Source organism: Schistocerca serialis, chromosome 2, assembly GCF_023864345.2.
Source record: "Schistocerca serialis cubense isolate TAMUIC-IGC-003099 chromosome 2, iqSchSeri2.2, whole genome shotgun sequence".
Lineage (NCBI taxonomy): Eukaryota > Metazoa > Arthropoda > Insecta > Orthoptera > Acrididae > Schistocerca > Schistocerca serialis.
The window spans coordinates 141,753,655-141,767,787 of NC_064639.1; the positions used below are offsets into that span (position 1 = coordinate 141,753,655).

The 14,133-nt window shown below is 42.0% G+C and overlaps 1 protein-coding gene across 1 annotated transcript in view; it reads left to right on the plus strand.

Moving 5' to 3' along the window:
• LOC126455789 (Down syndrome cell adhesion molecule-like protein Dscam2) overlaps window positions 1–13,532 on the plus strand; it is a 222,835-nt gene extending 209,303 nt beyond the window's left edge. The window contains exon 15 of the mRNA XM_050091551.1: window positions 13,403–13,532. Within this exon, the coding sequence (XP_049947508.1) occupies window positions 13,403–13,532 (130 nt within the window). The remainder of the gene's footprint in view (window positions 1–13,402) is intronic.
• Window positions 13,533–14,133: the final 601 nt, after the last annotated feature.

The window sequence follows — 14,133 nt, forward strand, 5'->3', positions numbered from 1 at the left end:
CATTCAGATTAGACAGTGGCCCGAGGCTGGAGTGCATGGGAACATGAGAGCAGGCGTAATCGTCATCAAGGTGCTGGTCAACCACGTTTGACTACAACAAGGGAGGGTCGCCATATGATGCACCAAGCAGACTGTAGCCCCTTCGCATCTGCGCTCGGCACCCAAGAATCAGTGACGGACTCCTTATAACATTCTTTGTCATCTCACAGTACTGTCAGTCTACCAGCAGCACAAACGACTTTGTTGGAGTGGCAGCATGTCTCAGAACCATGGACTGATAATGTATGGTGTCGCATTGTTTTCGGCGATGAATCAGAGTTCTGGACTTCTGCGGATGACAATCGTCAGTGGGCATAGTGCTAACCCAGAGAGAGATCCAATTCCGTCAATATTTTTGAGAGACACAGTGATGTTACTTCTGGCGGCATGGTGTGGGGAGCCATCGGTTATGTCTTCCTATCAAGGCTGGTAGTGATTCAGGGAAGTTTGATGACACAACGGTTCATCACGGACATCCTACAACCTCATGTTTATTTCTCATGAGATGGTATCGTGGAGCCTTTTTTCAACAGGACAATATTCGTCCACATATGGCACATGACTCTGTTTACTGTCTGCTTGATGTTGAGGTACTCCCCAGACCCGTCCCCGACACAACATGTGTGTTACCAGCTCGGATGTCAGTTCTGTCCCAGTGCCGGTTTCCTGGATAGCAAAAACCATTTACATCTACATCTACATCTACATTTATACTCCGCAAGCCACCCAACGGAGTGTGGCGGAGGGCACTTTACGTGCCACTGTCATTACCTCCCTTTCCTGTTCCAGTCGCATATGGCTCGCGGGAAGAACGTCTGCCGGAAAGACTCCGTGCGCGCTCGAATCTCTCTAATTTTACATCCGTGATCTCCTTGGGAGATATAAGTAGGAGGAAGCAATATATTCGATACCTCATCCAGAAACGCACCCTCTCGAAACCTGGGCAGCAAGCTACACCGCGATACAGAGCGCCACTCTTGCAGAGTCTGCCACTTGAGTTTGCTAAACATCTCCGTAACGCTATAACGCTTGCCAAATAACCCTGTGACGAAACGCACCGCTCTTCTTTGGATCTTTTCTACCTCCTCTGTCAACCCAACCTGGTACGGATCCCACACTGATGAGCAATACGCAAGTATAGGTCGAACGAGTGTTTTGTAAGCCACCTCCGTTGTTGATGGACTACATTTTCTACGGACTCTCCCCATGAATCTCAACCTGGCACCCACCTTACCAACAATTAATTTTATATGACCGTTCCACTTCAAATCGTTCCGTACGCATACTCCCAGATATGTTACAGAAGTAACTGCTACCAGTATTTGTTCCGCTATCATATAATCGTACAATAAAGGATCCTTCTTTCTATGTATTCGCAATACATTACATTTGCCTATGTTAAGGGTCAGTTGCCACTTCCTGCAACAAGTGCCTATCCGCTGCCGATCTTCCTGCATTTCGCTGCAATTTTCTAATGCTGCAACTTCTCTGTATACTACAGCAACATCCGCGAAAAGCCGCATGGAACTTCCGACACTATCTACTAGGTCATTTATTTATATTGTGAAAAGCAATGGTCCCATAACACTCCCCTGTGCACGCCAGAGGTTACTTTAACGTCTGTAGACTTCTCTCCATTGAGAACAACATGCTGTGTTCTGTTTGCTAAAAACTCTTCAATCCAGCCGCACAGCTGGTCTGATATTCCGTAGGCTTTTACTTTGTTTATCAGGCGACAGTGCGGAACTGTATCGAACGCCTTCCGGAAGTCAAGGAAAATGGCATCTACCTGGGAGCCTGTATCCAATATTTTCTGGGTCTCATGAACAAATAAAGCGAGTTGGGTCTCACACGATCGATGTGTCCGGAATCCATGTTGATTCCTACAGAGCAGATTCTGGGTTTCCAGAAATAACATCATACGAGAGCATGTTCTAAAATTCTACAACAGATCGATGTCAGAGATATAGGCCTATAGTTTTGTGCATCTGCTCGAAGACCCTTCTTGAAAACTGGAACTACCTGTGCCCTTTTCCAATCATTTGGAATCTTCCGTTCCTCTAGAGACTTGCGGTACACGGTAACCAGAGAGAGGACATTGGTAGAGCACTGTAGCAATTGAAACTAAATCATAATTTACGACTGATTTAAACTCTGCTACAAACGTGCGAGAGCTGCTCACTCGTCAACTGGTTTAGGCATTTCCATATTACGTATCATTTAGCATTCATTATTTGGCCATTAGACGAAATGGAAACACCATGAACTTAGAGTACACCTGGTTATATTCGTTAGTAAGGACTACTTAACAATGAAAGAAGTTGCAGGAAAAAGGATTCACAAATGGAAGTCAATTTGACAAGTGCATAACTTTCATTCGGTTAAAAAAATGAAATCTCACTGCAATGTTACTCTCAAAAACAAAAATACAGGAAGCTAGCGTGAAAAACTGAATGTGATCCTTTGGGATTCTGACTGAAACCGTTAATAAGACTGAAAAACAAAACAAAAAAACGAAAAAAATAAGGGCTCATTTTCTGGACAGCTCACATTTTCAAATGAACTAGAGAAATAACAAAAAGAAGTTCTCATTATAAACGCACAAATGAAATAATTAAATGTAAGCTGCTTTGAATACAGGCTCTGAAATATAACTTAATACCACACGCTATCTGCAATTCTGCAAACTCCACAGTCAGTACGTGACGAAAGACAGGAAGTCAATGCATACAAAATTCTCTGTATATCCCGTTCTGAGTAGAAGAGAAAGCCCAACACTCTGGAGACACGACAGCACGCTTGTTACCAATGTGATAACGTGAATGTGCCTTGAAGCTTAGAATTAAGAGGGATGCAAGTAAGATTGGCATAAAATTTTATTGTTATCAGATTGGTATTATCAAACTGGTATCTTGTCTGAACTGTCGTTTACTACTGATGGAGATAGCACACACAGTTCCCAGCAGGAAGGCAATACACTGAATGTGACGGACAGAAATGTTGTGGAGATGGCATGAGCATTCTCATACTGCAACGGAAACGAAAAGTCGGTGTATTTGTTGACATCCATGCTGAACTGTTACTTGTCGTGGCTCACATGGGCATTTTATAGCTTCGGCACTCCTATGATCACACATAAGGATGTTCCAGAAAACCACTACTTACGGATTCAGAAGCTGTGTTACCCCGCCTTGTCCCTGGCAGCCTCCCAAGTTTTCCACTCGTGTCTCGAGGAGAGTTTTATTGCCGCAGCTGAGCAGTAAATACGGATTGTACCGAAATTCGCGTCCTTACGTGAGACCCTGTGATAGGACCGTAGCTTTTATCTGTATATATAAACGATCTCGCAGACAGATAGGGAAGGAATCTGCGATTGTTCGCTGATTATGCTGTAGTGTATAGGAAGTTGTCGACGATAAGTGACTGTAGACTAATACAAGATGAGTTACACAAAATTTGTAGTTGATGTGATAAATAGCAGCCCGCTCTTAATGTAGAATAATGTAATTTAATGCGGATGGGTAGAAAAAACAAATCCTTAATGTTCGGATACAGCATTAGCAGTGTCCTGCTTGTCACAGTCACGTCGTTTAAATATCTGGGTGTAACGTTGTGAAGCGATATGAAATGGAATGAGCATGTGAGGATTGTGGTAGTGGAGAAAATGGTTCAAATGGCTCTGAGCGCTATGGGACTTAACTGCTGAGGTCATCAGTACCGTAGAACTTAGAACTACTTAAACCTAACTAACCTAAGGACAGCACGAACATCCATGCCCGAGGCAGGATTCGAACCTACGACCGTAGGAGTCGCGCGGTTCCAGACTGAAGCGCCTAGAACCGCTCGGCCACAACGGCTGCCGTGTGGTAGGGGAGTTGAATGGTCGACGTCGCGTTATTGGGAGAACTTTAGGAAATATTGGTTCATCTGTAAAGGAAACCACATATAAGACGCTAGTACGCCTTATTCTTGAATACTGCTCGAGTGTTTGGAATCCGCGCCAGGTCGGATGAAACAGACACCGCAGCAATTCAAAAGTGAGTTGCTAGACTTGTTATGGGTAGGTTCGATCAGCATACAAGTGCGACTAATAGGCTTCGGGAGATCAATTGGCATCCCTGGAAGGAAGAGGACGTTCATTTCAAAAAACACTACTGAGGAAGTTCAGAGAATCGGTATTTGAAGCTGACTGCAGAAAGATCCTACTGCCGCCAACGTACATTTCGCGTAAGGACCACGAAGATAAGATACGAGAAATACAGATAGTAGTTTTTCCCTTGCTCTGTCTGCGAGTGGAACAGGAAAGGAAGCGACTAGCTGTGGTAAAGGGTACTTTCCGTCAGACACCGCAGGTGGCTTGCAGGGTGTATATATAGATGTAGATGAACATTTTACCATATCCCAACGTTCGTACGGCCCGCTTTTACTTAAGAAATAAATGTAACTGAAATGACACAGAATCATAAAGCGACATGTAACATAATGTTACACAACCATAGGACTCCTTTGATGTGATCTAAAAATCCTGCTGAAATGCTGTATCAGAAGTCACATGACCACATAGAAACATCGAGTAAATTGTGTGCGCCTAAAGATTTTCAATTAAACATTAAGACTAATGAATAGAAAAGGAATTGAAAGCTATTAAAACAAATTATACTGGCACACTGGAAAGATTCACATCACCCATTTAGCTTCAATGGAAAATGTAGTATATTCACTAAAGCAGTTCCCAGGAAAAACAATTCAAAACTAGTGTAATAACTTATAATCCTCTCTATTTTAAATTTGTTTTCCCGTTATTCGTGGGGATACAGAAATCAGCTACAACTGCTGCTAAACAAAGCAGTTCATTTTCAACAGCAGAACTTCTCGACACAGTGACGTTCCATAATACTGATTGCAATTGCTTGGCAAACCGCTCGTGTGTGGAATGTCGTGGCGAGCGGCCGATTGCAGGCGATATCGCATGTGACGCATCGCTGCCATCCGTCGCTCTTTGTGGGTCCCTTTAAATAACTTCCCAGTTGCCCGCCCAATTGCGAGCGCTGACCTATTTCCACACCGTTCTTGCGAATGTACGTCAGTCGGTGTTTTGCATTCGCAGTGGATGGTACTACTGAGTATTTGGGCAGCTATCAGCTGTGAGGGCAAAACCGTAAAATATCGTTTCCATGTAGGATATTCATGACACTGGAGGTGAGCGGAGAGTATTACTGTTGGTCGAATAATTGTGTCAAAAAATTGACTTAAAGAGCTATTTATGTGGCTGGAAACCAAGAAAAATAATATTTTATGATCTTTTCAAGGTATGCACTCTACAGAATTGCCGCTTTTATCATGGAGTCGAGAGATATCAGTAAGAATTTGCTGTTGCTGTATCACCTCTGAATCACATTATTTTTTGTCGCTTATTCTGTAATGTGCTGAGGTTGCCAAAGTAATTAAACACGACACATACAGTAATTTGGAGAATATTTCGCTGTTCCAAATTTGTCACTGAAGGAGTTCTTTCGTCGTAAGATCACTCCCACATTCTAAATTCCTAGTCTGCATCTTGTACTCCAAGCGACCTACCAGTCAGAAAGGCTAGAAACTTTAAACAGTTTATGTTCCTGATCTTAACCATTCAAAAGCACTATGTAATCGATAAACTACGTAAAATACGTTACATTAACAGTTAACAATTGCACGGACAAGTCTGACAAAGAGAGCTTGGCACACTCGATACCATTATCAACTGATAGTATTGATGTCATGTTGACAATCAATACACAGTACCTACGCAGCTGGACATCACAATTACAATAGCATGAAGGTGGAAGACAAGAGAAATCAAAGCGGCATACTTTGATATTCCAAAGATAAGCAGCGCAAACGCGCAAAGTAGTTGGTAGTAACACCATCAACAGTCTGTATGTAAGGAAAGATTATGCAGCAAATTTCTCGTTTACAACTCACATTTGAATACTGGTTATTTGTCGGGAGATGGTATTGTGAATCACGTAAGAAGAAAAAACATGTGCTAGCATATCCCGAATTTTTTTTTATGTATCCATCCTTTTTCCAGGAGATCTCTGGGACGACGGCCGCTTACTATCGTGCCAAAAAATTAAAACAACTACAGCCGTCCTTATGATTTTATTTTAGTTTGTCGCTACCAGTTTCAGCGCTTCCTTGTGTCATCTTCAGGCTGTTTTGATGCGGTACAGCTTGATATGATCCCCATGCATAACCCACCAGTTGCCAGCATTACTGGATACGCAGGTAATTTGTCAGCGCTCCAACCATCCAACAACCTGAAGATGACGCAATGAAGCGTTGAAACTGGTTGCTACAAAATAAAATAATAAGGACGGCTGTAGGTGTTTTTATTTTTTGGCGCGATATCCCGAAATTCGACAGCAACAGGATTATGGTTTGTCGTGAATGTGGTTCATCGTTCAACGCTATATTATTTTTATTTTTTATTTATTTCTTTAACTGATATGTTAGATCCGTCAGCCCCTCTCTTACATAGGATCAGCGTTTCAGACAAACAGCACATTTTTACATCATAGTTACGTACTAAATAACAATTGTAATATGACAGAAAGTATTGAAATGACATGAGTGTCTGAAGTGGCAGTGTGAGAAAATAATACTGACTATATATTAATAAAGTTAATAGTGGGAGTACTTGTATTATTGCAGCTGCGGATACTATGAATAATAACAGTAAACATAATGATGATGACAATGACTATAAGAACAATAATAATAGTGGCAGATGTAAGAAGTATTCTTAGGTGTACAAGATAGATGTTTTCTGATATAGTGAGTTTTGGGGATCATAAATGTAAGGAGATTGTATGTGTTTGGAATACGGGGAAAAGAGAATGATCTGGTTGGAAATAAGGATGTACAAGAGATACGAGTGCGTGCGGGGACAATGGTTATCATTATTGTTGTTTTAGTTCATGTGTCATTAAGTATCTTCTGAAGCTGCAGATGTTCTTCACTTCTATAACATAATGCGGGAGGTTATTCCAGGGTCGGGTTCCGTCTACTGAGAAGGACTTCGAGAAAGTGGCTGATTGATGGAATGGGACAGAAAAGATTTTGCTGTGATGAGATAAGAATGTTAAGCTCAAGGAGAAATATGAGGGACAACGTTCGTTGATAAGACAGTAGGGAAGACAAAGGGTATGGAATTCTCCGCGCTTGCCTGCACGCAGCCAGAATATCTGTGCGTATCATGGTGAAATATGACCAAAAAAATAAGGAACACAGGCACTCATGACCAGTTCCAGGTAAAGCGGGCTTTCCTAAGAATGTCTTTGCTGGGTAACATCGCTGTAATCAATAACTGAACGTGTAGCTGTTTGTTCAAGTTTCTTTTTCATGTCAAGAGGGAATAGCATTTCGTATTTTTTATGGCATGGGAAGATCCTGGTGCGTCCCTGCACGTTGCACTTACGTGCTGAGTCCTATTTAGATTTTCATCTCTTATTACTTCTAGACTGTTTGCTGATGGAGAGAAGTTTTAGGTTAAAGATGGTAGGGATTCCCGACATTTCGGCCTAAATTGCGTGTAACGACGAGCCGGTACCGCTTGGGTTTTGTACGAGTCGAACTTGAACCCTATATCCTGCGCCCTTTCCGACAGTTCAAATTGGGTGGTATTGAGATTCTCGACAACTGTCTTCCGGTTTATAGGTTTTGCACTTAGATAACATATAGGTCATCAGCGTAGATGTGGTATTTGCGGATGGGGCAGAACTGATGAGACATTTACGTACAACGAAAAAAGTATAGGACCTAACACCGGACCCTGTGGGAAGCCTGATACTACATTCCTCCACTGTGAATTTGTGGTGCCGAACATGATGCAGCGCTGGCGATGTGTGAGGTGTAAGCGAAACCATTGCACTGCACTTCGCGAGATTTTTAGGCTGCTAAGTCTGGCAAGTAAAATGTCGAGGTCGACAGTGTTAAAGGTTTTGTTAAAGTCTAAGAAGGGCATGACAGTTGCCTCTTGTGTATTCATGGGAAGCTTTACGTCATGTACTACCTTTATGAAGGCAGATGCTATGCTGCGATATTTACAGAAACCTGAGCGGTATTCATCTAGTAGGTTGATTTTAGTTAGGTAGTGTGCTGACTTCTGGCGGATTATATATTCCAAGGCCTTGGGCAGCGCACGAAGAATTAAAATAGTTCAGTAATTAGAGGGTACTGTGCCAACATCCTTTTAAGATAGTGGCTCGACTAGTCCCTTCTTTCAGGTTGCAGATATCTGTTATAGTCGGCATTAGTGAGTCAATATAAGCTTCATCATTTGGACTGTGATGCCATCGCATCCAGTAGATGCTGATCTGAAAGACATAATGCCTGTTTTGGTCGTATTGCAAGTAATATGCTTCCGATAGAATTTTTCGTCGGTATAGTTTGCACCTGCGAAGTAATCAATGAGTCTCGCTTGTGGTTCAATTGTAGTTGTAGGTAATGTTAAGTACCAATTCAGACCTTCAGCTCGGACTGTGGGATCAGCTGCATCTTTTACTTTGCAAATATCATGACAATGCAGTTTCCATGGGACAGCTGGTTAATTTCTGTTGTCAGTTAATGCATGGACATGCGTGAGTTTTACATTTATCACAGCTTGACTGATCCTGTTCCGCTTCTGCTTGTAAAGAATATAATTTTGGAGCTTTGGGCATAGTTTGCACGCCGATCTGCAGCGTATCTGAGGTTCATGAGCTGTTTTATTTCTTCAACGTGAAGCTTTCGTTCTTACTTATATGGTCTTTAGAAGAGCATATTTTTTATATAGTTGAGTTAGTTTATTACTAAAGCCATGTAGTTTTTTATGTCAGAGAAGCGAATAGAAGACGTTCCGAAATTACTTCTTGCACCTCAGTTACAAGTTCAAGTAAGTTAATTAGTTTGAAGTGTAGGTATGTAGTTAGTTGCGGCTTCTTTCTGAAACTTTTTAGAGCGTACGTCATGAAAATAGACATGGGTGGACATACTAAGTGAAGATATTTGAGAGGCATGAATTAGTCTAGTAATTTGATTGGAAATATATCGATGAGAGTGTGACTACTGTTCATATGATGGTTAGAGGCTAGCTGAAGTAGCGACACGTTTGAAGAAGAATGCATCCGCTCAAATCTCACACTGGAAGGAGTATTTTATAGCAAATTTGTGTTAGTGTCACTACCTATAACTACGTGCTCATATGTCGATTCGAGACTTGAAAGATAAATTTATAGTCAGGCGAAGTTTTCCACTTTATGATCTTTGCAGAGGAGACGTATCAGGTGTTTTTTGATCTCTATGAACATATATTCCACTTGTTTATGTTCATTATCTTTATATATTTCACTTGCTTATCTTCATTATCTCTTTTTGTGTGTAGTAGAGTACGTGGAAAATCAGAGCGTACGTATAGTCCTACTCCACCCCCTCGTTGGTTACATCTGCTGTGCCTTAGAACAAATGTGGAAATTCTTGGTTTGAGCCAAGTCTCCGGCAGAAATATTACATAGACCTCTGAGTCTTGAAATACGTGACGGATCTCGTCGAGATGAGCTGGCAGAGACTGGACATTTGTGTGTGCAATAAGAAGCTTAGTGCACTCACGTGCAGAGATCACAAGGATGTAGCTGCAGGACATTAGCGACTCTGGGCCAGCGACGATGAGAGAACAAAGCATATCGGTGCGCTCTGCGGCAGGAGAGTGGAGGTTCCTGGAAGTAGAGGTAGCAGGTATCTTCAGGGACTGGCTTTGACAGTGCTCGGTAACAGCAAACTGATGCTATGAACAGAATTTCGCCCAGCAGAGATAGAATAATAGATGCACAACACTACTGAAAACAATTGTTCACATTGATCGGTATTCCATAACTGTCATGCAAATACGGAATCCACTGGTAGAGGAAAGCCATACGCAACGCCAAGCAGGATCTCAAAGACCGAGACGACAGACATATTGTCCGTTAGACCGCACAGATTCATAAAGCCAAATCACTTATGCAGCGTCAGGAAATGGGCTTGTTTGTAGCAAAACAGGGATTCTCGTGGACGGCGCGATGACGCCAGGAGCCAAGGACGTAGCCAAAGGGGCGGCTGTGAGGGGGAGGGGAGGGGGGGATAGAGGGGGATGTCCAGGGGCGTCAGATCCCCGCTCCCCTAAGAAACACCTAAAGGAAATTGCACACGACCTACTTGACCTGTAGTGAATTTTGGAGATATTTTGATTCTCAGTCATACTCGCACTATCGGCGATCGGTCAAGCCTATTTCAGCCAAGACCAGCTGTTAGCCTTGCTTGAGCTCAGTTGTCGTTTCGTTAATCAGTTCAGTCCTTACTGCAGCTGAATTTAATGTGAGTGCTACAATTCATTGATTTAGTGCTGTATGCTGCTGTGATAGTTTCTAATTACGAATAGCTTTGTAACAAGAAGGAAGAGGGAATATTTTGAGAAGTCCGCTAGCATTATGGTAAGCTAAAACCATGTACACACGGCCATAATAGCCTAATTACCTACATATCAGTTTGATGTTAGCACTGGAGTCGTTATCTAGAAGTTACTAGAACTCTGCGGTTGCAATATTTCAGTAATTCACAAGGCAGCAGAGCGGTAAATATCGTTATAAATTAAGTTAAAATCAGCACGTAAAAATACCCTTAGATTTGTTTGTGTCACCCAAAAATCGCGTCGATCAACAAAAATATTCCAAAATGGTGATGGCTGCATTTCTTTACAAAAATTTGCTCAGCATTCTGTCATCAGTAGGCCAAATGGCAAAACATCACCCAATCTGGTGACCCTGGCGGTAGTCAGTTATGAAAACCATTCCCGATACGGAACGATGGGGAGGGGTTTGTGGAGAGCGGAGGAAGTATGTGATGACAACACATTCTATAGCTCGTTCGTTTCTAAAATATTTTTTCTGCGGGCCGACTGCGCCCTACATTCCCCCATTCCCCTTTCGTCCAAAATATATTTACGCTCTTGTAATACTACAATAACGAAAGCCATCAATTCCACGCACGATTAAATCTAAAAAAGGCGGGCATTCGTGCACTATCAAATGACTAAACATGCGGAGTTAAAGGACAAATATGAAATGTCAATTTAACCTTTTGTTGTGATGCAGTTTGTTTTATTTTAAAACAGTGTACAACAATCAGGTTTTCCAAATACCTCATCGACTTGGTACAGTTCTGTGTGGTGAGCTCCCTGTATTCGGGAGACGAGGCAGTTTGAATCTCTCTTCTGACAACTCCGAAAATGGTTTTGTGTGGTTTCACATTTTTAATTGAGGCTAATATCAGGGTTGGTCCCTTATCTTAGGGCACGGTCATCTCCTTCCTAATACCTTTCTTTCCTGACAAATTCCAGTTCCCTCAGAGATGCAGCCGCACTGCTTTAATGAAAAGAGCTGCGTCGAAGTCGAGCCGAACACCTCTTAGGTGGCTCCCGACACCAAAATCCGTATGATAAATAAATACTAACCAAAATTTTCCTCATTTAGGGTCATGCATTCCTCTGCTGGGGCATTCGTTGATGCAGGAAATGATCTTTCTTATGGTGCAAGAAGTGGCAGAGACATACTTAAGTGAGAAAATTTGGGAAGGTGTAAAATTCAGTAATTCTAGATCCTCTGCATTTTCGCCACCAACTATTCTATCTACTCTGTCGAACAGAGATCTCTTTATTCCAAAAGCCATGTCGGTAATAATCACAGTGCCCCAAAAAATTTGCGCTCCTGCATTGATACTCACTTCCTCAGTTCAAACCCAAACTGAAAGAAGAGTGTAAAATGATCTTGGAGACTGGAGCATGATTTCTTCCTAATGGTTTGCCAAAGGACAGCACTCATAACTAATGACATTGGATCTCTGCTTGGCAAAATCTCCAATATCCTTTTCGAATAAAATGACGCAAATTTTCAGGAAACACGAGTCTTTTTAAGGTCCTCTTTAAAAAATAGGACCCCCTCCTCTTTCGTCAAAATCCTAGCTACGTCGTTGTTGGAGCATCATGGATTGCGTGCACAGCAGCCGTTGCTGTGGCTTCCCTTCGCAACGATACTGAATGCTGATTGGCGCTACGTCACCATTACAGACGAGTCCATGTTCTTCATGCTGTATTACGACGGACCTATCACATCCATACGTGGAGGCTCCGTTGCTAAATTGCATTCAGTATATGGGCCCATAACGTAAGGTGACGGTATGTGCGCCATTCAGTACATAACACGATCACCGTGATTACACATCTGACGTGATGAAGTCGGTGGCTGTGCCCTACCTTCGAAGTTTCCCTGATGTTATTCTAACAAGATAATTCAATGCCACATGTTCCCATCACTGTCCTGACCTACGTCGATAAAGACGGTGTCTGAATGCTGCTCTGACCAGTACGTTCTGCAAATCCCTCACCCACTGAAAACATCTGGTCATGGGTTGCTGAGGGCTGATGTTCCACCATTCATCAGCCACCACGGTTGATGAACTCTGACAGAGTTGAAGCAGCATGGCATGACGTACCCCAGTCATCCAAGCTCAGTTCGATATGAAGCTTAGCTGCCGTGTTAAAACAGCTGTTGCTGCGAGAGATCACAGCTCCCTGTACATAAAGTCGCATACTGTATGCCCCCAAGTCATCTGCAAATCTCATAATGTATTCTCCCTACTGCGGTTTACAGGCACAGAAAGTGAAATGTCGTTATTTGCTACCCTTCCTGATGTGCCATTTTTAAGTGCCAGTTATGTAATGGGTGTCTGTAAAAAAAACATGATTCCAAAACCCCTTATTTATTGGTGAAAAAATCTTAAAGGATGTAGCTCCACCACACTGGCACAACAACGTATGTCAGTTTCTCAATGGCACTCTGCCTCAACGCTGGATATAGAGCACGGGAGTCCAAGACACTATCCTGCACACTTGGCCTCCATGATCGATAGACATGACCCCATGTCATTTTTTCTCGAGATATGTGAAGGAAAGTGTGTTCATCTGCCCTTTACCTTGAAATAAAGATGAAACGAAGAACAGAATAACAATCGCCATAACGTCTGCAAAAGCAGATACACTGTGTAAAATTTATGATGAATGTAGCTATTATCTAAATGTTGTTCGTGCCGCTGCTGGTGGACCCATAAACCATTTGCAGTAGCATAGTTAAAGCTTCAAGATTTTGTAAGTGTTTTGCAATTCATCCAAGTCTGTAGTACTTTTTATCAATAAATATGGAGTTTTGAAATCATGTAATTCTTTTTGAAACACCCTGTATATTCTTATACTGCGTAGCAAATGTTGCATGATTTTGAGGATTGTAAAAATTCTTAAATATGTTGTGTTTTTCAGGATTCTGGATAACGGCAGTCTGTGGATTCATAGCGCCCGCCCAATGGACAAAGGACATTACCTGTGCCAGGCTGCCAATGGATTTGGAATTGGTCTTAGTAAAATCGTTTACGTCGATGTGAGAGGTTAGTACTGTGCATGTCGGTGTTACAGAAGCGAAATGCTGCTTCCAATCACAATAACGTAAGCAATGAAACTACGATATTGCAGACTCTTAACTGACAGTATGAAGAGGTATTTTCTTTCCTAACGATAATTGTTCCCCTGAAACTACGTTCATTTTGCCAGCAACAATTTCATGGCTAACACGAAACTGACTGATTTTTGTTCTATATTTTTGTGAGTTTTCACATTTATAAGATACGGCGAAACACAGTTCCCGGTGCTCTTTTTTGACGATAGGTTAACAAGAGCTTTTTACACTCGTTGATGACGCCAGACGAGTAGCGACAACAGGAAGAAAAATGAAGATATGCGGCAAGTGCTACACAATGACAGGTGAACAAAATTTAGAAACATGCTTGGGAACACATGACAAGGACGGATTTAGCCAGAAGAGATACTGTTAAAATATAACTCCAAACAAAATAGAAGCGAGGCTTCACACCAAAAAGAATGTTGTAGAATGAGGATGTGAATAGTTTAATCCTCGATGATAATAACGGAAATTTTGTTGATGAGTCAGTTTTTTCTAAATCTGACTTTGCCATTTGCGAAATATCTGCTTCGAA